Source organism: Choloepus didactylus, chromosome 2 (genome assembly GCF_015220235.1).
Source record: "Choloepus didactylus isolate mChoDid1 chromosome 2, mChoDid1.pri, whole genome shotgun sequence".
NCBI classification, from domain to species: Eukaryota; Metazoa; Chordata; class Mammalia; order Pilosa; family Megalonychidae; genus Choloepus; species Choloepus didactylus.
Window position 1 is genome coordinate 78,008,526 of NC_051308.1, and position 25,021 is coordinate 78,033,546.

General features: G+C 37.7%; 2 protein-coding genes across 2 annotated transcripts in view; both read left to right on the forward strand.

The window, feature by feature from the left end:
* The window catches only part of NIBAN1 (niban apoptosis regulator 1), a 161,668-nt gene that overhangs the window by 93,147 nt on the left and 43,500 nt on the right, over positions 1 to 25,021 (forward strand). The window lies entirely within an intron of this gene.
* Positions 141 to 1,958, forward strand: LOC119526232 (EKC/KEOPS complex subunit LAGE3-like). The gene has a single exon (XM_037825180.1). The coding sequence runs from the start codon at positions 664 to 666 to the stop codon at positions 985 to 987; it is 324 nt and encodes a 107-aa protein (XP_037681108.1). The 5' UTR covers positions 141 to 663; the 3' UTR covers positions 988 to 1,958.

Sequence of the window (25,021 nt, forward strand, 5' to 3'; positions counted from 1 at the left end):
TCCTCTCATGGCGTTTAGCCTTAAGCAACTTGGCTTTTATTTTTTTCTTAAATTACATTATTGGTAGAGAGTTATGATATTTATAATGTGAAATTGGTGTTTGAGGTGATAGTCAATAAATCAATTAAAAATTAGTGAGTGGTTCCAATGTGCTTGGCAATCATAAGATAATATTGAATCATAATATTTTAGTTAGGGTGCTTTAGCTTTACATAGAATTACATAGAATTTAATAGAATTTCCTTTTTGAAAATAACCTTAAATCTAATAGCAAGTGCAACTGAGATTTTATTTACTGAGTTTTGCCTTTCCAGGGTGACCTTTTTTCTTTTATACTGTATTATTTAATTTCTACTTGTGTGTAAATGCTTGCTCCAGCAAGTGGCACCTTGTGTATGTGTGTACATGTATATGAAGAATCTCCTCTAATAAAATAAAATATGTCACCTTCCTTTTGCTTTCGTCCTGTTCTTCCATTAGATTGAGAGACTATCTGCCACCTTTAATTTAGACATGGCCATAAAATCTCAGAGGTTTAAGTATACCTCTAAAAGTTAGTCTATTCCCCTTGCCTGGCCAGTCGTCTTGGAAGCTGTACTTAATGAGTACAGGAGCTTTGTGTTTCAAAACATCTAATTAGGCCACAGGCGGAGTGGAACTCATATGGGTGGCGGACGCAGGTGCCGACGGCGGGGCTCGGTGAGATCCGCTGTCGGTGGCGCGCCCCAGGTCACGCGGGCACCGCACGCCCCAGGTTCGGGTGGAGACGCCATGCCTGCGGTTACAGGGCAGAGACGCCCACTACACAGGTTCTCCCTCAATGTTCCTTTCCCGTCTCCCAGGCAGGCAGAGATCGCCTGCCGCTCCCTGGCCCCAGATGCCGAGCCCCACCGAGGGGCGATCCAGAAGGAGCTCACAGTGGTCGGGAGTGCCCTGGCTGTCCAGTGGACTGCTGAGGACCCTCGCCCCTGCAAATTTCCATCCTGAACTTTCTCGACCAGCTTTCCCTGGTGGTGAGAACCATGCAGCGGTTCGGTCCCCCTGTTCCCCGCTAATCCTGGGCAGGGGAAAGGGGTCTGAGGTATGACCTTGTGCCCCCTCCTGGGCAGTGCCCCTTCCCTAAGGCATTGATTCCTAGAGTAGTTGCCATTTTCTTATTGGAGCCTAATTTTTGGCCGCATTGGCCCTTGGATGATGGGGGCCCACTTGTTTTATTTGGTGTTTAAATGTTTTTACCGCAGAAAATAAAAACGAACTACTATCCAGAGTTTCTTTTCAGCTACTGCACCTCCAGATTTTCTTGCCTTTATTCTGGGGTTGCAGGAGAGGTTCTGTGATTCAGATCTTCAAGTAGTCAAGGTAATGTGCTATGTAATGTAAGACTATATTAAACATATAGCAATAATGTATAATGTATAATTTTTTGCAAGTTTACTATTAAATTTTTTTCCTGATTTTTTTTCATTTAATGTGAGATTTTCCTCTTTCTGAAAATTCTGCAAAACACATTGAATGAATGTATCAAAGAAACATTATAATGTAATTGTTGACCATTTAAATAATTTCCAGTTTACCCCTATAGTAGGTAATGATTCAATGGGATGCTTGTATATAAGTCTTTGCATGAATAGTTATTTCCTTAAGATAGATTCCAAAAGGTAGAATTACTGAGTTAAATATTTTCTATTTTTAATTTTAAGGCTCTTGATCCATGGCATAAAATTGCTCTCTAGAAATTGTGCCCTCCCACCAAAATTCTGGTTTGTCCACATCCTTTGTCACCATGGGGTCCGCTTAATGCCAGAAACACTGAAGTAGGATTTTGTGTGTCTTTCTGCCTTGCTTCAGATCAGTGAAGAAAAGCATTAGGACAGTTCCTTAAGGGTTGGGGGGAGAAGTTGGATCCCTCTAAAATATCTTGTATCCTGCAACCTTGCAAAATATGCTTAATAGTTTTAATGGCCATTTTGTAGATTTTCCGTAGGATTTTTCTACATAAGCAATCATGTTTTCTTTTAATAACAGCATTTTTACTTCTTTCTTTCCAAAAAAAAAAAAAAAAAATCAAGTTAACCTAGCTGCCAGTTTTAAATGTTATATAGATGTTTCCGTTTGTTAAAGTTGCCAGGATGCAATATACCTGAAATTCGTTGACTTTTACAATGGGGATTTATTAACTTACAACTTACAGTTCTTAGGCCATGAAAATGTCCAAATTAAGGCATCAACAGGATGATACCTTCTCTGAAGAAAGTCTGCTGGCACCCGTGACACCTCTGCACATGGGAAGGCACATGGACGATGTCTACTGGTCCTTCCCTCCTGGGTTTCATTGCTTTCAGCTTCTGCCTTCTGTGGCTTCTTCTCTCATCTTCTGTGGGTTTATTCTTTTCTCTCAGCTTCTCTGGGGCTTTTCTGAGCTCTCTGGGCTTTTTCTGTCTTTTATCCTCTCATAACAAACCCCAGTAAAAGGATTACAACCCACCTTGAATGGGCTAGGTCACATAATTGAAATAAACTAACCCAAAGGTCCCATCCATAATAGGTCTGACCCACAGGGATGGATTAAAAGAACGTGACCTTTTCTGGTGTACATAGTATCTCTAAACTACCACAATAGATTAGTAATAATATTTAATAGTCATTGAGCACTCCCATTAGCACTAGAACAAAAGGTACTGTGCTGTGTGCTCTACGGTAATTAACTCAATGATTCTCAAACCTGAGTGTGTATTAGAAACACCTGGAGGACCTATTAAAGCACACATCTGGGCCCTGTTCCCAGAATTTCTGAATCAGCAATTTTGGGGTGTGCCCCAAGAATTTACGTTTCTAACAGTTTCTCAAGTGATACTGATACTGCTGGTCTGAGGACCATATTTGGAGAACCACTGTATTGACTCATTTAATCCTCACAACAGTCCTATGACGTAGGTGCTATTATTATCATCACCCCCATTTTATAGATGAGGATTCTGAGGCACCTGGTGATTGGGTGATCAGACTTTAAACCCAGGCAGTCTGACCCCAAAGCCCATGTTTCTAACCCTCTCTACCATATGTCTTCTGGATCAGCAGGTACTTATTAAGCGTCTGTGTGCGCCCATTATTTGGCTAGCTGCTATTTTAAAAATCTAATCCAGTTCCTTATTCAGACCCAGATGATTTGAGGTAGTCATTCTTATGAACTTGGCATTGGTTTAATTTCTATTTGAGAAGGAAGTGTGCTACTGTACGTCTGTTGAAATTCAGGTGGCAATTCAGATAGAGATATTAAGTCTTTTCTCTGCTTTTAAACCTGATGTTGTGCCTTACTAGGCGTTCTGGTGGTAAACTGTGTACTGTGAAAATGCTCCCCAAAGCCACAATCTTCTTGGCTTGTGCAAATATACAGCTGAGAATAATTCTGTAGGACACATTGCAGGTATGGGGTTAAAAATTCATTGTACTTGTGTATTACCATCTCTTCATGTTTTAACTACTTATCCTTTTTTTTTTTGTTTTTTCTTTTTAGCATTTGCATATGCTAAGTGGATTCCTGTATTGACTGTTGCTCAGGGGAAGTCCTAACTTGATCTGCTTTTTTGGTGTTTTCTTGCAGAGACCACAAATCATGCTTTAAGTGAGCAACATTTGGCAGTTAGTGGGACATTCCTATTTTAAGAGGCTTAGAAAGGGAGGTGAAAGGGAGGGAAGTTGGGGAGAAGCAATGACATCAAAATGCCTACTTTCACATCTTACCAGACTGAGCCACTCCCTGTCAAGTTCCTTTCCTGTGGGAGATCAGAGCGTGGTCTATATAAGTACCAGCTAAAAAAGAAACTGAGATGTTTCTCCATTTGTACTTCCCTTCTCCTCCAGCTTTCCATAGAAAGTTGAGAACTGCCCCAACTCTAGATCAGCCTCATTTTCTTGCCATTTTCTTCTAGTTTTGTGCATGTACGTCAGAGATAAATGACACTTTAAGTGACACATTAGACAAATGTTGGAACAAAAGAACCTTTATTAAGTGTCTACAGCGTCCATAACGTCTTAGAGACTGGAGCCAAACAAATAAGAAGGTATGGCAACTGCTTATACACACACTGAGATATAAATATAGCCCATTCAACTGATAATGGAGAGCTTTTGGAATTATGTTCTCCTGACTCTCCAGGAGAGGTGGAATAAAAGAACTGAAAAGTAGACCAGGAACATCGTTTCACCTCAACTCATCTCACCTGAAGTCAAATTTGCCCGGCTTTAATTGGTTCTATTCCAGAGAACAAGATGATTCAGGCCAGATGTGCTCCAATAACAGATCTTAAACATCATCCTTTCATTCTTAAATCCCTCCTGAGGAGGATAAGAGTTGAAGTCCTAGGTATTTTCATGTTTTGAGCATCAAATTCTTTCTACCACATAATAGACTCCTTTTGGAAATAGTGATGAGTCATTCTTGCCGAGAAATAGGTGGTTTGCATCTGTCTTTCACTTCTTGTCAGAAGAAGCTTAACATAAACAGTGTTGCGTACTTCCTGGCACTATGTTCCCTAGTCACAAAGCATAATATTTTGAAACAAGGTCATTCCTTAAGGGCATCTGATATCACAGTTGGATCACTTTGAATAGGTGTATTATATGTGTGTGTTCATATATTGCATATGATAGAGATGACATCTCATCTTTCTGGTTGGTTTTGCTTGTTTCACTCCATTAGTACAGGCGCTGTACTTCATGCCTTTTTTATAGATTCAGGGTCATTATACTTAATGTTTGATTAAAAAAATTAAACCAGTGTACCCACATGTGTGCTGATAAATGAACAGCAATGGAAGGGAAAAGAAATGTTGAATTCTGATTGGCAGAAAGATGTGCAAAATTTCCATTATTTCTTCTATAGATATCTTGCAAATTAAATGCTTCCTAAGACTTCCAGGTGAAGTGCTAAATATCATTAATTTTGAAATGGGTTGATTAAAATTTATGATTGGATTTGGCCATGATTTGGTATAGGAAAATTCCCAGAGTTGCCATTGGACTAAGGTGATCTTAAATTTTTCCATCTCTGATTTCTCTTCTGATTTCTAGTTCAATCAAAAATTTCTAGTTTTAAAAAACACACATTAATACTGTTCTGTTAATAACATTATCCTGTTAGCAGGTCAGTTATCTAAGTGGCTTATGGTCTAAGTAAGGTGTTGCTGGAAATGTGAACTTCACAACTGAAGAAAAGGGAGTAGATTAGAAATTGAATTATAATAGGGGCCTAAAAATTGGGTTAAATGAGCTGTTACACATTGTAATCCTAAAATTTATTTTCTTTTCTTCTTTCCTCCAAAGAGCATTTCCTGGAATTACAACACTATTTTCACTGCCCTTTGCTTCTTTCTGCCCTTAAAAACAAATCCTGGGCTAGTAGTTAGTTTGGGTCTCCTACAATGATGTCCTTAGGTTGATTTTCTGAAGGCCTCAATTTAGGTCATTCCTCTGGAAAGCCTTCCTTAATCTGTCAAGCTGGATGAAAGCCCCTCTGATTTTCCTTCTTTCTACCTGTCCATTTGTCTGTCCTTCCCTGTTTCCTTCCTACTAATCACCTTATACCCTCATTGCCTGTTTACTTGTCTGCTTCCTGAATCTAGATTCTCCTAGAGGCTGGGCCTGTGACCATCTACCATTGTATCCCAAGCCTTAGCACTGGGCCTGGGTATAAGAAACATGCAGTACTTTTTTTTTTTTTTTAACTGAATGATTGAGCATAGGGAGGAGGTTATCATGTGAAGAAGTATCTGGAAATGATAAGAATGGTTAGTTAAGCAGTCCAGATTGTTTGGGAGGAAGACCCATTTTACATGTTTTAATAGCAGAGTCTTGGAAGATTCCACTCTCTTCCTTGACTACCTATGCAGGGATTTTCTTATTTTCCATTTCTCCAGTGCATCAGCTTTGCAACTTTTTCTCATGTTCCTCATCACTTCCTGTCATCCCTGTGTAGTCTACCTCCTTTATATAAAAAATAGTGTTTTGGACTAAATTGGGGTAATTTGTGAAAATGAATTTCGGTAGTTAAGATTTCTGACTACTAACACTGACCAGGCAAGGGGAAATTTGTTGCATTATGCCGTTATTTAAATTAGTTATTTTTCTGGCTGTGCCCCATTTAACACCCCCCTTCTTTGTGTTTAAAAAAAAAATCTATTATTTTTATACATCTGTTTTCATTTTATGCGTATCTCTTTCCAGTCACATTGGTGACTGTAGCTTTATAGTCACCTTTGAATAAATGTCTTAACAAAAGAAGAACTCCAAACAGTGTTTCCTTACCTCTGTAGACTTTTCCTCTCACAGGGAAGTAGCTGCCCTCCATGAAGCTTTCTTGGAATAATGGCAGGGAAGATAACAGCTTCCTCCAGTCTCTCCCTATTCAAATGTACAATTTACACTTATTCTCTAACTAAAAGAATGCATGTATAAAGTGTTAATTTGCTATTAAATAGCTCTTAGAGGAAGGAAATGGAAGTGTAATGGGTCATATATTATAGCTTGTCAGAAATATTACTGCCAATTACAATGATAAAATATTAGCTAATGTTGCCATTTATTGAGCATTTACTATATGCCAAGCACAGTGCTAAAGCTGAAAACAACCCTATGGGTTAGACAGTAATATTATCCTGAGGAAACTGTGGCTTAGACAGGTAAAGGAAGTTGCCCAGAGGTAAAAGGTTATCAAGTGGTGGAATCAGAATTCATACCTGAATGTTTGCTTTTGCAGCCCAGGCTCCTAACTGCTGTGTGTGAACACCCCAACCCCTGAAAGATTGTATTCAGTTTTCCCTGCAAGAGGAATTTTAGAAAGTAATAATGCTAGCAACAGTTATCAGATGTCTGCTATACCACAGAGTGTACTGGGTGCTTGATCTATGCTCTTTCAATCTCTGGGATGATACTAAGGATAAATAATTTTTATTCCCATTTTACATATGAGGAAACCAAGGCTCAGGGAACCTAAGAAGCTTGTTTTAGGTCCTAAGGCTATTAGTTAACTAAGCCAAATTCACATCTAGATTATAATATCTTGCTCTTGCTGCTGCAGTGTACTAGATTGTGTTCAGAAAAGCGTTGAACAGTGTGAGCTCTGGAAACCAGATTGTATGATTGAGAAAATGGGGCATGTTTAGCCTGGCAATGACTGAAGGAAGGAAAAATCTTCAAATATCTTCTCTTTTATAGAAGAATCAGACATATTTTGTTTTGCCCCCAAAGGCAAAAGTGTCTTGTAAATGTAGGGAATCCAGATTCTGCAATAGCAGCTGCAGTTGCTTGCTTCTTGGAATTTTATTTCATTAAAAGTAAAAATCAAATCTATAATCCAAAATTAGTAAAAGTTAAAATTTGAACTCAAAGTCCCAAGTGGCATCTGTTACATGAATCTTCTAAATATGCCATCATAATTTTCCTGTTTCAGGAAGAACCACACTTCTAGAATGATGGAGGTGAAGCCTCAATTTCTATTCTTGATCTGCCAGAGTGAAAACAAAAATAATCTTATCTTTCTTCTTACTGTGTTTCTAAGAATAAGTATCAGTTGTTCCCAAAGAAGATAAGGTCAACTGATGGGGCAGGAGAGGAGAATCAGCTTAGAGTTCAAATCCTGTTTCAAAAGGCTGGGAACATTGGAATATCAGCTAATATCTACCACAATATGGAGATGAGATAGGAGAGCATGAACAGTTAAGTAGGAAGTTTTTGTCACTCCTTAGAGGGGCACGTTAACATTAAATTAAGAAATCCTGGTGAGAGATTGAGCACGACTAGGGAGGTGTTGTGAGGAAGATGAAGAGGCCTGGTGTTAGCCAGCCTGATGGTTGGCCAGTTGCTTCCTTGATGCAGTGGCCCGTGTTAACCAGGCGGGGGGGGGGGGGGGGGGGTGCATTTAAGCCCTAAACAGGCAGTGTCAAGGCAAGGCTGCAGGCTGCTTTCCCAATATGTACTTTGGCATGGTCTAATGTTGACTTTTTGCAAGGAAAAGGCCAGATGAATCCTATCATTCTTTCCTATTTTTGAATGAAAGATTAACTGTGGGTGCACTTGCACCTGTGGAGAAAAGGACAGAAAAATTGTTCATCTTTCACATGAAAGGATTTGGGGCAGTTTGGTTTCTAATGGTACCACAAGGTTCCATAGCAGTAGTCACAGAGGGGCTAGGGAAGGTGGACTTCTGGAGCACACTGATTCCACTCCAGAACACAGAACCATTTTAATTAGGAGAAACTGATGTCTCCCTCCCTCCCTTCCTCCCTCCCTCTCTACTCAACTCCTTCCCTCCTTCCTTCTCTCCCTCCCTCCCTTTCTTCCCTCCTTCAACCAACAAATACTTACTGAGCATCTTTTGCATGCTAAGCACTTGTTAGGTGCTGGGAATCCAGTGATATACAAAACAAATATGATCCCTGCTTTCAGGGAGTTTACAAAATAGTAATAATAAAGAAATATTTAATTACAAATTGAGATGTGTGTGTAAAGAAATTATAACAGAGGGACTTGATTTAGATCGGTTTAAGGGAAGGATTCTGTGAAGGAGTAAATTAGCCCTGAAGAATGTATGGTCTAGAACAAGGATTGGCAAAGTACAGCCTATAGGCCAAATCCAGCTGCAGCCTGTTTTGTAAATGAAATTGGACTACACCATTACCCATTTGTTTAGGTATTGTCTGTTTATGGCTTGAATTTCATGGTCTTAGTTTGGCCCCTGCCTTCTCAGGCAGGGTGGGCCTTAGACTTTACGTGATTGAAATGTTTGTGGGCACAAATTAAATGGACATCATAGTGTATGTTTCTCCATGAAGTAGACCTATTTAAGCAGGCAAGAAACTTTCTTAGAAACCTAAGATTGCATATTTTGAATGGATTTTTTATTACAAATACTCTAACCACAGGAGAGAGGTATTATAGCATTGTAGTCCTAAACTTTGCATTTGGAATCAAACTATTTGGGGTTCAAATCTTGGCTGTTCAAATCCTTCTGAGCTATGATACCCTCATCACTCTTCAGTTTCCTCATCGGTAAAACAGAGGTAGTAATGGTGCCTTCCCCACATAGGTCTTGTGAAAATTTAATGAGATAATGCAAAGAAAGTACCTAGTGCAATGACTGACAAAAAGTAAATATTGAATACATGTGTTACACATTATTATTAAGATATAAAAATAATTTGATAAAATGTCAATTTTTGTAATGTCCTCCCAGAAACAGTGTTCATAGTTGTTACTTTTGTTGTTATTCTTCTATCCTAATAAAATGATTTCTTTCACAATGTCCAAGAACTCATAAAAGTGGTGACTACTGAATGACAATTTTATAATTTTTGAAGCTGACTTTATAATATCTTGATATTTTTAGCAGGTTTATAATTAAAAAAAAAAACAAAAACAACTCTCTAAGTGCTATTCTGGGGTTGGGGGCTTCTTGCAGAACTTACTCCCAACCCCATGTAACTTTGCAGATCCTTCAGTGCCCATGAATGTATATTCTCTTCTTCATAGCTCCTTCAGGCCATGACCGTGGCCTATGTTAACCTCATAGTTTTAATTCCAGCCCCACTCAACAGCACAGGTCTTGGGTTCATTTTTTAGCCAGTTGAAGACAGAGTCTATTCTTCCAGCCTTTTCTTATCTTTTCTGTCTTTATTGTCTACAGTCCTTCCCCAACCACCTCCCCATAGCCCTCTCTACCCTAAAGTTTTGGCCTTAACCTTTAGCTCTAATTTCCTATGGCTCTGACTTCCTGAAAAGCACAGGTACTGATTGATTGGCGTCTCAAAGCTATGAGGCAATAGGGTGGCACACACCCTTTCCTGTTTCAGGCCTCAGTTCCCAGTAGAGCAAATGGCGTTCTCACCATGCTGTCCACGAAATAGGCACCCACTCTTCTCTTAAAATGCCTACTTGGTGGCCAGCAGTCATTCCACAGAAATTTAGTGAGCGTTAACAGAGCTCACTAGTAATGCACAGCAAGAGAACTTACACACCATGGTAACAGCTTCACAACACCATGAAAGTAAGCATTGGCCTGAATGCCTAGCCAAGGAAGAATAAATCAGAACAGGTAAAACAGAAATCAGGCTGTGAGATGTTCTCTGCTTCTGCTTTCTGATTCTTTTTGGCCTGTTTCCTAGGCTACGTGGTTAGTGGGGAAATACACAAGTAGACCTGCATTCTCTGAACCCGGTCGTCTAGGAAGCAGAAGCATCAAATAATGATGGCAGAGCTGGGAAGTACCTTAAAAATCATGTGGTCCATTGCCGTCATTTGATAACAAGGGCACAGGTCCAAGGAGATGCAGCAACTTACTCAGCATCACATGGAGGAAATGTGGCATTGATAAACGTGGGCAGGCTGAGGACAAATTTGCAGCCAGCAGAGAATTTTAAGGAGCCAAATGAATTTTTATAACAAATGTTTTCTCTCTTTTTCGTTTTAATTTATTCTGAAGTTCTCTTTCTTACGTGGATATATATAGGTATTTGTAAATATGTATACACACAAATATAATTTTATATAAATGCTTCAATTAGATCATATCATAAATGCTAGGCTTTTTTTTTTTTTTTTTTTTTTTGCTTGCTCACTCCTTCCATTCTCTTCACTCCCTTGTAGACAATATTAAAAACCCTCTGTGTGTCTTTCTATATTTTTCCCATATATACACATACACTGTAAGGGTTTTGTTGGTATTTTTTTTTAAAGGAACCATATGATAGCTATTTTTCTGTGTTTTGTTTTTCCCACTTAACAAGGCCTCATGGCATCAGTCCAAAAAAATTGACATGGTTCTAATTCATTTATTAATAGCTATATAATTTTCCATGGTTTGTATCATACATGACTCAACCATTCTCTGTTGATGGTTTTCACTTTGTTCCAGGCTTGCCACTATAAACAATGATGAAATAAATGTCCATGTACATATTTCCTCATGTTCTTATTTCTGTGAGGCAGTGTCCAGGGAGTGAGATTGCTGGCTTTAATTAGAAATGGTATTTCTAATTTTAACAGATGTTGACAGATTAATTTTCAGATGGACTGTAAAAATCTCACATTTCAACAGTGTACGAAAGTACTCTTTTCCTTGCATTCCTACCAGCACTAGGATTTTTTGCTCTTTCTCTGTTTTGGTATGCCATTAGATGAGAAGAGAATCGCCTTGTAAATTTGAGTGACCTTACCCAGACTGTCGGTAAGTCTGAGCATCTTATCACATTTTTGTCAGTCATTTGAATTTATTTTTATGTGAATTTTCCAACAATATTCTTTGCCCATTTTCATTTTCTTTCATTCTTTCTTTCTTTATTCCTTTTTTGTCATTTAAAGAGGTCTGTGAAAATTCATATAATAACCCTTTCTGTGTCTCCATTGAAAATGGTTTTCTCTACTTCATCATTTATCTGTTATCATTAGTCTTTGATTATATGTATTTTGCCATGCAAAGATATCTCATTTTTCAAAATACGCGGCATTCTGGTGCTGATTACTGGCAATCCTTGGGGTTCCTTGGTTTCTATTTCTGCCTCCCATCACATGGGGATGTCCTCTCCTTTCTCACTTCTGTGACTTCTGGGTTTTCTTTATAAGACCTCCAGTAATACAGATTAAGGCCCACCCTGGTTCATTTTATCCCACCATAACTAAAAGTGACCTCCTCAAAAAGTCTATTTACAATGGGTTCACACCCATAGGGACACATATTAAGGTTAAGAACATGTGTTTTTGGGGGTACATAACTCAATCTATCACACAGTCTCTATTAAGATTTCCTCCCTGCCTTCCCTAGGTTATGTTATTTCCTCGAATTTTCTTCAAGTTTTGTATTGCTTTATTTTTTAAACAAAAATTTCTATATGGCTTAATTTTTGATGTTTAAATCTAATCTGTCTGGATATCACATTTATATATAATAAATGTCAGTGGTCTCAAATTTTCTCTTCTAAATGGATAACCAGTTGTGACAGCACCATTTGTTAAATCATCCAACTTCCCTATGAAGTTAGTATATAAAATCGTATATATCTTTTCCATTGATACATATGTTTATTCTTATGTTAGTGCAATTTTGATTAGATTCCAGTACATTTTTACTGTGTGTTCTTATATCTAATGATGTTTCCTGTTATAATCCATTTAATGTATTTCTTGGCTATTTTTAGACATCTGTTCTTATTTATGAACTTACATTAATTGTAGCTAATTATCCTCTACTGCCTGCTGGGATTCTAATTGCGATTGCCTTAATTTATGTATTATTTTAGAAAATATTATTAAATTATGACATGTCATATTCAATTAGGGATTTTTAAAATTCACTTAAAGCTTAGACTTACGCTTACAGGGATAGACTAGATGTTGTAATATGTGCTCTCCCCGTCGGGACTAGGTTCAAGATTGCAGACAGTAGGACACTGAGTGAAGGAGAAGACAGAAAGTCACTGGTGGCCATGGAAAGCCCACCGAGTGACCAGCTTGTCCTCGGCCCTTTGCTCATGGTATCTCCTGTAATTCAGCAGCATCTTGATCAGTTAGGAATTCCTAGGCCTTGCTGACTCCAGAGCCTACTGCCTTGCACTCTGTCACAGAGTGTGATAACATGGCTTTATACCTGGATCTAATATAAGTTAGGAACTCTTTCTACAGGTTGTTTTGAAGATTTCATAGCTCAAGTGTTCGAAAACAGGAAATGCTCTTTTTTATGAGGACAAGTCGAACGTGCTCTGTGTGGTTTGTTTGCCTCTGTGCCTTGCTTCTGCTATTCCCATTGCCTAGAATGCCTGCCACCTGCCACCTGCCACAGTTCAACTTCCCCTTGTCTACTTAGCTCCCTATTCCATGAAGACATCCCCATCCCAAATCAGAAAGACCCTTCCCTCTTCCGAACTCCCATTGCCCTTTGTTTTCTCTGATAGCATTTATCACTCGAGTGTTCTGTGGATACTCATACATTTTTTTTCACCAACTCTTATTGAGCATCTTATGCTTTTTCTTTTAACCACACATTTACTGCCTGTGGTTGTTAGAGATGCCAGGGATACAGTGGTGAAGAGAAGGTGTATTTATCATTGTTTTCCACACTAAACTCCATGCCTGTGAACTGAACCATGTTCCTTTGAATTCAGAGAATCCCTCATAGTGACTCATGCATGAAGTATGTTCAACAGTTTTTGGTGAGTGAATGATTATAGTTATTAGGCCGTGAGAGCAGTAATTCTGGTTGAAATATGATCTTTTCAGTTGTATATCAGTCTGAATTATCACTTTTTAATCTTACTGTTTAGAAATTTTTTCCCTGATTTTGAATATAACTTATTTGTTGCTTTTTTCCTAAATGTTCCTGGTCAGACTTTTTGAAGTTTGCCAGAACTAAATTTTCATTAAATAAATATTTATAGAGTGACTATTATGTATCAGTCACCATAATAAGCACTGGGGAGGAAATGGGGATAAAAATGACCCACATCAATAGGATTGATGTTTTAAAAAATGAAAGTTGAGTCAGTTTTCTCCAGATAGCATGTAGGCACACTATTTTTTAATCTAAAGTCATGAGCTCTAACTTATAAAAAAGGTAAAGATGTCAGTCAGGAGCCTAAAATAGATTTAATATTTGAAACCTGTATTTAAATTGAGGAGTGGGAATAACTGAACATTCTAGACTTGTGGACAAAGCGTATACAATTAGAAAAATATGGAAATGAATCAGAAATAGTGCTTCCAATTTGGATAGTGAAGATTAACAAATATTTTGAAGAGTGAATACTACTGTTAAAACCAAGTTGCTTTCTTCTGTATTATAATAAAATAATTGATTATTTTTATTTTCAAAATTTAATTTAGTTTTTTTTTTTCTTTTTTGGTAGAGGGTAAGAGAGGAGTGAACAATTTGTTGCTATAAATATAGCAGATTGTTGTAAGGCCATATCCTGTTTGGAAATGATCTCACTTAATAGTCTGTTGGTGGTTAGCTGTTTTCTACCACGCAGAGGAGTATTGCGATATGACATTGTTGTTAGGGAGCCCTCAAAGTTAAAGCAGCAAGGATTCCTCATTGCCCATAAGGTAGAGTTTATAAGAAAGATATAATTGTCATGGATCTTAAAGTCTAACCTCAATCCACGTAGGGATCTATTACGAGTCGTTGTCTTATTTTTGTGCATTATTGTGGTCTTGAGATGAACTATGCTATGTGTGTAATGATGAATTAGAGAATGTCAGATTTCTTCCTTCTTTATTGATTTAGAGTAGGAACACATCTGAACAGGTCCCCTTTGTACTGATGCTGTTTGAATATGGCTCAGGGGTTCAGTGGCATGCTCCCTTTTATTGCCTTCAGTTCATAAACCATGAGCATCTAGAGCTTGCTGTCTGCTGATCACTTGAAATGTGGCTAATCAGAACTGAGATGTCCCATAAGTGTAAAATACACAGCAGATTCTAAAGACTTAGTAGTAAAAAAAAAAGAATCTAAAATATCTCATTAACAATATTTATATTGATCACATATTTTGAATATATTGGGTTAAGTAAAATATATTAAAATTAGCTTACCTGTTTCTTTTAACATTATTGTGGATACCAGAAATTTTAAATTACATAAGTAATTTTCATAAATATAAATATTTGTATTGAACAGTGCTTGTCTAGAGTTTCTTTGCCCTCTCCTTTCCCCTTCTGTTACCCTGGAGGAGGCCTTTAAACCCAGGGATTGATTACTTTCTGCTGCGTGCATGCATGCCCGTGCACTACACATTACTAAGAGAGAAAGAGAAACAAGGTTCAGTGGGAAGGATAAGGAGCAAAGGAAGGGAAGAGAAGTAAGCAGTTTCAGCCAATGTTAATCCAAGATGACAGCTACTCTTAAAGTAAGTAACAAGGAATAGCTGAGCACAAGTTAGTTTCTCACAGGGTAACTTTTCTCTTCATTTTAAAATAGGCTGAATCACTGGATCATCAGACTCATCTAAATTTGAATGTAAATACACACAAAGCTTCCATAACTTCAGTACAAAAGCAAAGTTTTAAAAATTATCATCGTCATGACTTGTCTTACTTAGGATAATCAAGAACTGACCTATTTCCCAATTGATGGTCCTTTTTAGACAAAAGCAAATAATTTCTTTTATTCTGCAGCATTTCATAAAAGGGAAATTTCTTACTGCAATAGAATCTCTTAAAGGCCTTGTGGTTCAGATTCAAATAAACACCCAAACTAATATGATAGCTTTTCTGGAGACCTAGGTGATTTTGTACATCACAATGCTTTTGTTGAATGTTAAATTAAGGAATACCAGGCTTTTTTTTTTTTTTCCAAAAAATAAAAGATATTTTAGAGACTAAGTCCATATGATTGTCTAAGTTAATGATTTAATATTTTATAGACAATGAATCTGTTTTACCATAATCTGATCATAGACCGTGAAATGGCAAACTTAAATATTTTCACTCTTGTATTAGCTTAATTTATCAGCAGCCCATGTAGGGATCCCACTGGAAATAAGTACAAAATGAACTATTATTCAGGGTAATGGAGGGGGAAATGGGCAGAGCAAAGAGAACCTAGAGCAGCAGTAACCAATAGAAATATAATGCAAGCCACATGTTTAAATTTTAAATTTTCTAATAGCCACTTTTATTACTTTCTACAGCCCAGAGAAAGATGTGTATATGAGAGAGAGAAAAAAACAGAAAGAAAGCAAGAGAGAGAAAGCTCAATGGGAAGGGAAGAGTAAAATAGCCATGCAGATAGAATTTTCTGTCCCAAGTTAAGGCTATCATGGAAGCCTCCCACATGTGAGCTAAACTAACCATACTTTAAGTTTATCATAAAGTCATACTATTTCATAGGTGAAAAAGGAGACCTGAGAGTCAGCATCTCACATTTCAAATGAGATATTAAGCCCAGAGAAGCCATGTCACTCACCTCAAGTCCCATACTTTGTGGCAGAAGTAGAAGTGGCATCCAGTTTTGATTACCATAAAAGTTGTTCCCACTATACCATGCTAACTCTGTATTACAGAGTCATTAATTTCTTTGTTTATGTGTCTAGTCAAGAAAAGTATTTAGTGCCAGGCACTGTGCTATGGCCTAAGGATATAGCAATGAATAAGACAATCCTTGTCCTAAATGACAATATAGTGTAGAAGGACATAAATTCTTCCAGCTGTGCCATGGATGACATCTGCAGATGAGATGGATGAAAGAATGACCTCTTCAGTTGAACTCACATTGGAAACTGCTTATGTTACCAGACCAAGGTGGTGGATTCTCTTGCCCGATGAGTTCAAATGACCAATTCCTGAGACAATGGGGTTTCAAAGAGAGAAAAAGTTTATTGCTAGGCGCAAAGTAGGAGAACAGATAGCCTTTCAGTCCAAAATCTGTCTCCCTGAACAGCGGTAATTCTGATAGTTTTATAGCATCAAAAGACTGGCAGGTTTTAGGATAATGAGCACAGTGGCCCCAGGTGATATAATTAGAAGTGATCTAATCATTGAGCAAGTGCATATTGACTGCATGCTTAGTCAAAAAATGTATGTAAGAAAATGGCAGCCTTAATATGATGATGGGCATGATTTTTAGTATTATTACGAGGTACCGGTGACTTGTAGGTTAAAGTCTAAGCTACTGCGCATGTCAGGCGGGCCCATTTTGGTTAGACACAGCTTTGGTTATCAAGATAACTTTGGACTTGGGATGCGCTCGTTCTGGGCTGACCCAAGACCCTTCATTAATAAACATTAGGGACTGTCTAAAGTGATGATTAGACTTTGAAGTTGAAAGACTGGATAAATGGGTACAACTGAAGATTAGTCACAAGGTTTTTGCAATCACAAGGGCACAAGATAAAGACTATACAATCATTATCAGAGATCAAGGCAGCTGGATTACAGTTTAGGTTTCAACTATTTCCCTGTCTACTCTAATATACCAGAAAGTAAAAAGGAATATCTATATAATGATTCAGTAATCATAACCAGTCCTTAAATCCTAACTTCTCAATTACACTTGTAGGACCAAGTGAGGAGCTGGTCCCCAGCTCTACCCTTTTTGAGCAAGAGGAGAGTTGGTCTTGGGGTGTGAAATTCCACTCATTTCAATTCATCTACTTTACAAAAACCCAGATATGGACCCTGGATGTCAGGACCATGGAGCTGACTGCCTGTGCTCACAGGAGGTCTTGAAGTTCTAAGAGGCAAACGGCCACGGACCATTTTGATTCTGGAGAGGCAGATAGCACTTAGGGACATGAGAGGATTAGCTGAAGAAAAGTCATTACATCACCACCTGTCTTCCTGAGAACATACTATAACAACATTCATACAGTTTATCCACAAATATAAAACCTCCCATAACTTACTTTCCATTTCTTATGCATTCCCTTTCCATCTGTGTTCAGATGGTGCATATTTTACATTGCTTACTCAGGATAGGTTTATGTAATTTTATAGTCTGTTTTTTTGCAACTAAAATTATCAGAAAGCAACTTTTCTATGATGCTTTTAAATCATCATAATTGTTATTTTGGTGACTGCATAATATTCCATTCCATCATCATTTCATGTTTTGCCTAAACTTGTTGTTAACCAAGTTATTAAACAAGATGTTCTTGGGAACTTAATGACAATAATTGCAAATGTTTAGATTTAAAAAAATCACATATTTATCCTAAGCATTAAGCCATATGAAATGGATCCTTTAGTGAGACAACAGATGTGGATTCACAGACAGCCCACGAGTCAAAGGCCTCCAACCACCCCAATAGCCAAATGCTTTCCAAGCGTCTTTTGGCTTAAAGCAATTATGCAGAGTTGGTACACATTGTGGGTTCAGCTAGCCCCAACATTAAAAAGAACTTTCTTGGCAGCACTGCCTTTTCTTGTAATAGGTCAGGAATGTAGACACTATTTTTATTGGTACATCACTGCTAAAGTTCCCATTTTTTTTAAAAAATGATCTCTCCCCTAAGAAACTGAGCACTAAATTGCATACTGCCTCTCCAAACCAAAGAGACTTTCTTAGTTTCCTAGGGCTGCCGTCACAAAGTACCACAAACTGAGTGGCTTAAACAACAGAAATTTATTGTCTCACAGTTCTGGGGGCTAGAAGTCCAAAATCAAGGTGTCAGCAGAACCATGGTCCCTATGAAACCTGTAGGGGAGAATCCTTCCTGGCCTCTTCCGGCTTCCGGTGTTTCCTGGCAGTCCTTGGCTTTTCTTGGTTTGCAGCTGCTGTACTTCAGTCTCTGCCTCTGTCATAAATTTATCTCCTCTTATGTCTGTCTCTCTTTTACCCAAATTTCCTCTTTTCATGAGAATAACAGGCATATCAGATTAGGGCCCACTCTAATCCAGTTTGGCCTCATCTTAACTAATCACATCTTCAGAGACCCTGTTTCCAAAGAAGATCACATTCATGGACCAGGAGTTAGGGCTTGAACATATCTTTTCGGGGGACACAGTCCAAACCCATAACAGAGGCCATGAGATTAGCAGGTGTTCTTATCTTCCTAACAGGGCAGGGTGATGGGTTTCCAGGAGTCTGTGGCCCTTATCCTTACTTCTCGCAAAGGGAATGGAGCATGGATCAATTTAACTTCTTAAGTCTTCGGGAAAAAAATTACAAATAAGGAAACTGAGATATTTTATCCTAGAGAATGACTATTGTAGTTGGAATTTTCAAGAAAGGTTAGGTGCTTTTCAAAGCTGAGTCTGTATGGGACTAGAAATTTATTCTCATTTGATGAGCTGATAAAATGAGTAATTTATTCATGTGACCTTGAACAATGACTTAGACTTCTTTGAGTTTCTTTTTTTTTCCATTTTCTATCAGGAATTAATTACATCTGCCTTACCTGTCTCATGAGATTGCTGTGAGAATCAAATGGGATGTTGTACATTCTAAAGCCTCTGACAAGTGCAAGTTGGATGCTGTTATTAATCATCAGTAATGATGGAAAGTGGAAAATCCCCAGATAGCACCATCAGACAATGCTACACTATGTGAGCATGTCAGGCGAGGTCATGACGAAGTGATGCCAAGTAAGGCCAGCAGTTTATTCTCCAATGTAAACTTGGCCAAGTCATTTTAATATCTGCCTTTACTTGTAGAAAACATGCTCTCATGGATGTGGAAAAGATTAAGGTAAGGTGCTCTGAGCTCATAAGATAAAACTTACAATGTAGAATCGGTCAGGAAGAACTTCCCTAATATTTCTGTCCATTATAATGACAAATTATGCCATGATCCATTTGTAAACAGTCGTTTCCAAGGTTAAGAGAAAGTGTCAGAAAAAAGGAAGGACAATTCTGAGTTAGAGATGCTTCTTTGCTATTTCTTTGAAAACTCAAGCTTGCTTTAATTTGCGCCCAGGCTGTGTGGTGAATTTTTATCTGCAGGGAGTGAGCCACCCAACTCCCCACAACGTCAGGGAGAGGCACATGACCCAGTTTCCAGGGTCTGAGCTAAAAGATTACCCAAGTGTGTGCATTGCCCCAACTGCCTGTAAAACATTACTTGGTAAACACTTTTTAAAATTCATATTTTAAAAAGGAAATTAGATAGTTTTCATTGGTTTTCCTTAGGTTTGGGGTGTAATTATTTTTTTCCTGAGGTCTTTTCAGCAGCATAACCACATCTAAATAGTTATTCGGGCATTGGGAGACAGTTCTGTAATCACGGTCTTAGAATATAAATCTCACCCAGATGAAACCATATATATTTATCCTGGGCAGAGAGGAAATAATTGATCCTGTCAATATTCTCTTGACCTGATTTCCCCCAGGTATCTAAGGCAGTAGGGTGACATTAACTCTTTTAAGCCTATGGAAGCCTTATTCAATGAATTGTAAATTAGGACACAGAGCATTTTCATGGTATCCTGAAAGAAGCAAGTATTTCCTTCTCCCTTATCAGGAAACTGATGCCGCCAGCCTTACTTTTTGGAAGACACTGGAAAATGGGCCATTTTTAATTTCTTTAAGGCTTTGAAAAAAGGTTAAGGTAAAGGAAACAGAAATCATTTTGCTAGAGAAAAGAAAGCTGTCCCACAGAAGATACAGTCCACTTACCACTGAGTACCAAAAAACGAAATGAGATTCAACCCGGGTGACAGCTGAGAATTTATGTGCAGATAATGATTGCTTCTGAAGGGATTGGGGAGTTCCCCTCACATGCATGGAGTTCTCACTGTTTGGAATGGTTTCCTTATCCACGTATCATTTAATAAAGCTTCATTGTAATACTGTTTTATTAATTAAAGACATTGTAAGTTTACAGAAAAATCATGCAGAAAATAAAGTTCACATATGCCCCCCCACACACAGTTTTCCCTATTATTAACCCTTTGCATTAGTGTGCTACCTTTGTTATAATTGATAAAACTGTTATTTATAATTATACTATTAACTATAAAACCTAAAACTTCCCCTTTTAGCCACATTCAAATAAATAATTCAGTGGTATTAATTATATTCACAATGTTGTGCTGCCATCAATCCCATCCATTACCAAAACTTTTCCATCGCTCCAAACAGAAATTTTGTACCAATTAAGCATTAACTCCCCATTCCCTGCTTCGGCCCTTGGTAACCTGGTCTGGAGTTTTCTCTTCTTGTGGTATCTTTATCTGATTTGTTATTAGGGTAATGTTAGCCTCATAAAATGAATTAGGGAGTGTTCCCTCCTCTTCAGTTTTTTGGAAAAAAGATTATTTGACCTGTAAATGCAGGATTGGTGTTCATTCTTGGAATGTTTGGTAAAACTCACCAGTGAAGCCATCTGGTCCTGGGCTTTTCTTTGTGGGGAGGTTTTTTTTGTTTTGTTTTGTTTTGTTTTGATTCAATCTGTTTACTTGTTATTGGTCTTTTGAAAGCTTTTATTTCTTCTTTAGTCAGTATAGATAGTTTGTGTGTTTTGAAGAAATTTGTCCATTTCATCTGGATTATGTATTTTGTTGGCATGTAGTTATTCATAGTATACTCTTACCATCCTCTTTATTTCTGTGGCATCAATAGTATGTCTCCCCCTTCATTTATGATTTTATTTGTGTTTTCTCTTTTTTCTTTGTCAGTCTAGCTAGAGCTTGTCAATTTTAATTGATCTTTTTAAAGAACCAACTTTTTATTTCATTGAATCTCTCTATTGTTTTTTTACTCTATTTCATTTCTCTCCCCTCTAATTTTTATTTCCTTCCTCCTGCTCACTTTGAATTTAGTTTGCTCTTCCCCTTCTAGATCCTCCAGTTGTGAGGTTAGAGCTCTGATTTGAGATCTTTTTTCTTTTTTAATGTAAGTATTTAGAGCTATAAATTTCCCTCTTGGCACTGCCTCTGCTGCATCCCATGAATTTTTTATGTTGTATTTTCATTTCCATTCACCTCAAGATATTTCCTAATTTCCCTTGTGATTTCTTCTTTGACCCATTGCTTGTTTAAGGTGTGTTGCTTAATTTCCAAATATTTATGAATTTCCAATTTCTCCCTCTGCCACTGATTTTTAACTTCATTCCATTGTGGTCAGAGAAGATACGTTGCATGATTTCAACATTTTTGAAATTAGTGAGACCTGTTTTGTGACCTATCATGTCATCCATTCTGGAGAATTGTGCACTAGAGAAGAATGCTTATTCTTCTGTTTCTGCTGTATTCTGCTGGTGGGCCACTGTATCATACAACTGACTTGTTCTGAACTCACAGTTAAATGAAACCTTGGTTTTTAAATTTTTTTCTTCTTCAAATTTACCGCCTCGGTTCATTAAATTTATTCATCGAACATTTGTTGCATGCCTACTTTGTGTCAGGCACATATATACTTTTGTGTTTGTATTTTTAGACTTAAGTGCTGGATCTGTTTATCCTTATTAGCCTTTATTTTGGATTCTTATTTAATCATTACCAAACTGTGAGGAACTTGAAGTTAGAAGCCATCTTTTTTTCAGCTTTGTATCCCCAAGACCTAGCTTGGTGCCTGCATATAGTAAGTAAACAAAATTCAATAACAGAATACTATATATATGTCTATATGTATATGCACATACATGTATTTGTGTATATATGTATTTATATAAACTTTTCAAGTAATTAAAAATGTTTAAGGATGGTGCCCCAGAGATTTTCTTCTAGGTTGCCATTAATCTCAGTCTTTTTTACCAGCACCAGTCATTTAAGTTGTTCATTTGATGATGTCAATTTGCATTATCAACCAATCTAATTTCTTCTTTGTGTCAGTCAAAATTATGCAAGACTTTAGTAATCGTCTTTCTAGAATCTAGATATAGAATGTCTCCAACAGCTTTCTAATCTATTAATCTAGTATGTCTAACTAAAGGAAATGAGACTAGTCTGTTTTCACTTGTTCTAGTAATCACCACTTCGTTTTCTGTGTTGACAGTCTTCTAATAATTACTGACAAGTTGAAATTCACGAGATGCACTGCTTTTAAAAGCTGGGATGAGGCATGCAGCAAGTACTTTTGTGCATGTGGTTGAAAAATTTCATCAAAAAATATCTTGAGTAGAAACACCTTTCTTCTATTTATTTGACTCATCTTTTATATCCTCTGAGTGAGTGCTTGTATCTTTATTTTTTCAACCAGAGCATCACCATTATAATTCATCCTCTGGTTCCTTGATCTCAATGGAGGTGGGCATTTTTCTTTTCATATTCTTCTTTTCTTGGCTGCTCTGTGTTCTCTAGCCAAGATATGATTTGGTCAGTGGGTGAATATTTTAATCTTAGTAGTGTACAAAATACAGTTCAGGGACCTCGGGTAATTTACCAGTTTCTTGTAAGTAGTCCTGGGACTAGTCGTCTGTAAGTGTGGTCACTTAAAATATGATAATAAATATTTGCTTAGTTTGGTCATGAATAAATAAGTTATTTAATGAAAAGAAAAACTGTTGCTACCAGTTCATTAGAATGGACACCATTCATTGCTAACTCCAGTGAGGGAGTTTTGTTTTGTTTTTAATAACATCATGTCAAATTCTATCTGGTCTTCAATCCCTGTTGGTAAAATGAGTGGTTTGGACTAGATGATCTCTAAGGTGCTTTCAAACTTTAGGATGATATAACTCTAATCCTTAGAAGAAGGAAAAGAAATTTCCCTTAAAAATAATTTAAAAATTAAACTGCAGCACACACACACACACACACACACACACACACACAGGAGTACATATAAAACTGGTAAAGTCTGAATGAAGTGGTTGGATTGCATCACTGTTGTTATATGGTACCATAGTTTTGCAGGATCTTACCACTGGGGGAAACTGAGTGAAAGGTATACAGATTTCTCTATATTATTTCTGACAACTGTGTGTGAATCTACAATTATCTCAAAATTAAAAGTTAAAAGAAAATTAAACCAAGTGTTGTAACAGGACTTTGAATGTAAGTGGGCCTTGTTTGACCATATACTGGCTTGCACAAGTTATTTAATTTCCCTGAGACTCAGTATCCCTGACTGTAAAGTGGGGATATTCATTCCTACCTAATAGGATTCTCAGAAGAATTTTATAAGACAGAGTGTATAAGCATCTTACATGGTTCCCATTACATGGTAGGTGTGCAGTAAATGATGGTTACCTTTCCCTCATGCTGCTTCTCTGTTGTTGTAGAGAAGAAAGGCGGGTAAGCAGCCTCGCTGAAGTTCCCCTCATTCCCAGCCTAGAAGTGTACATTAATGAGATGAGCCCATAGCCGTGCAGTGAGTAATGGTGTTACATAACTTCCACACATCACCAGGCAGATCAGCTAACATGGCTTGGCACAGTTTACTGATAAAACAAAATAACAAGGCAGCTTCCAAACCCAGCCCCAGTCAGGGAGTCCCAACACAGCAGCCAGAATCAAAATCCAAAATGACTACACAGGCCTTGGAGCTTTGTGTTTCAAATGACTCAGACATGTTATAAATCTGTGTAAATGGAAAAACAAAAGTTATTTCTCTCTGGCTGGTCCCCTGAATGACTGTCCCTAAGGGGCCTAGAGAAGCTTTCCTTCCCTTGCAAATCATGTCTTCCAAATATGCATTTTCCATGCAGCTGCACGGATGAGGAAATGGGGAGAGACTAAGGAGAATAGTGCCTTCCTAAACATTTCTCGGTCCTGGGGATGAGATTGTTGAATGAATGGCCAAGTTGTGTCTCTCACTTGTCTCCACAAATGCTTGGAGTTTCCCAGGCTCTGCCCTTGCCTTGGAGCTGGTAAATGTTTTTATCGGTGAGTTGGATGGAAATATAGAAGGCAAACTCATCACATTTTCAGATGATACCAAAATGAAAGAGAGGGGACAGAATTAGAATGTAAAATTATTTTGGCAGGCTCTGGAGCACTGGGCTGATCACAGTAAGTTGTAATTTAATAGGGACAATGTTAAAACCTGTATGTCAAGATCAAAAGCAGAAATACAGGTTCAGAGAGGCTTAGATTAACAGAAGGTTATGTAAAAAGGCAGAGGGATTTTACTTGACTCCAAGAAAAATATGATTCAACAGTATGATGTGATTGTATTTAAAAGGGGTTAGGTACCAGAAAAAAGCAAGTAATCTATTTACTTAATTGACACTAGTCAGAAAATACCTGGTGTATTGTGTTAAGTTCTAAGGGTCAAGTTTAAGAAAGATTTTAATAGACTGGAGTTGATCACTGAGGAGAGAAGGAGGAAAAAGGGAGGATCAAATTGAAAAGATCCAAAAGATGTATTGTTTGAAGAATGTTTGAAGGAAATAAGAATACTCAGCTTGGAGAAGAGAAAATACAGGGAATTCGTGATTGCTGTCTTTTAGAGTTACCATATAGAGGAAAAGTACACTTGCCTCTTTTCCTCTGAAAGGCAGAAATGGTGAGAGAGGGGGGAGGGGGGAAGGGGAGATGAAAGGGAGAAAACGTTCATGGAAAAACATTTTGGCCCACTAGAAGGAAAATTTTTCAAATAGTTAGAGCAGTTCAGTGATGGAAAGGGCTATTTTATTAATGTGTGAGCTCCCTGTCAC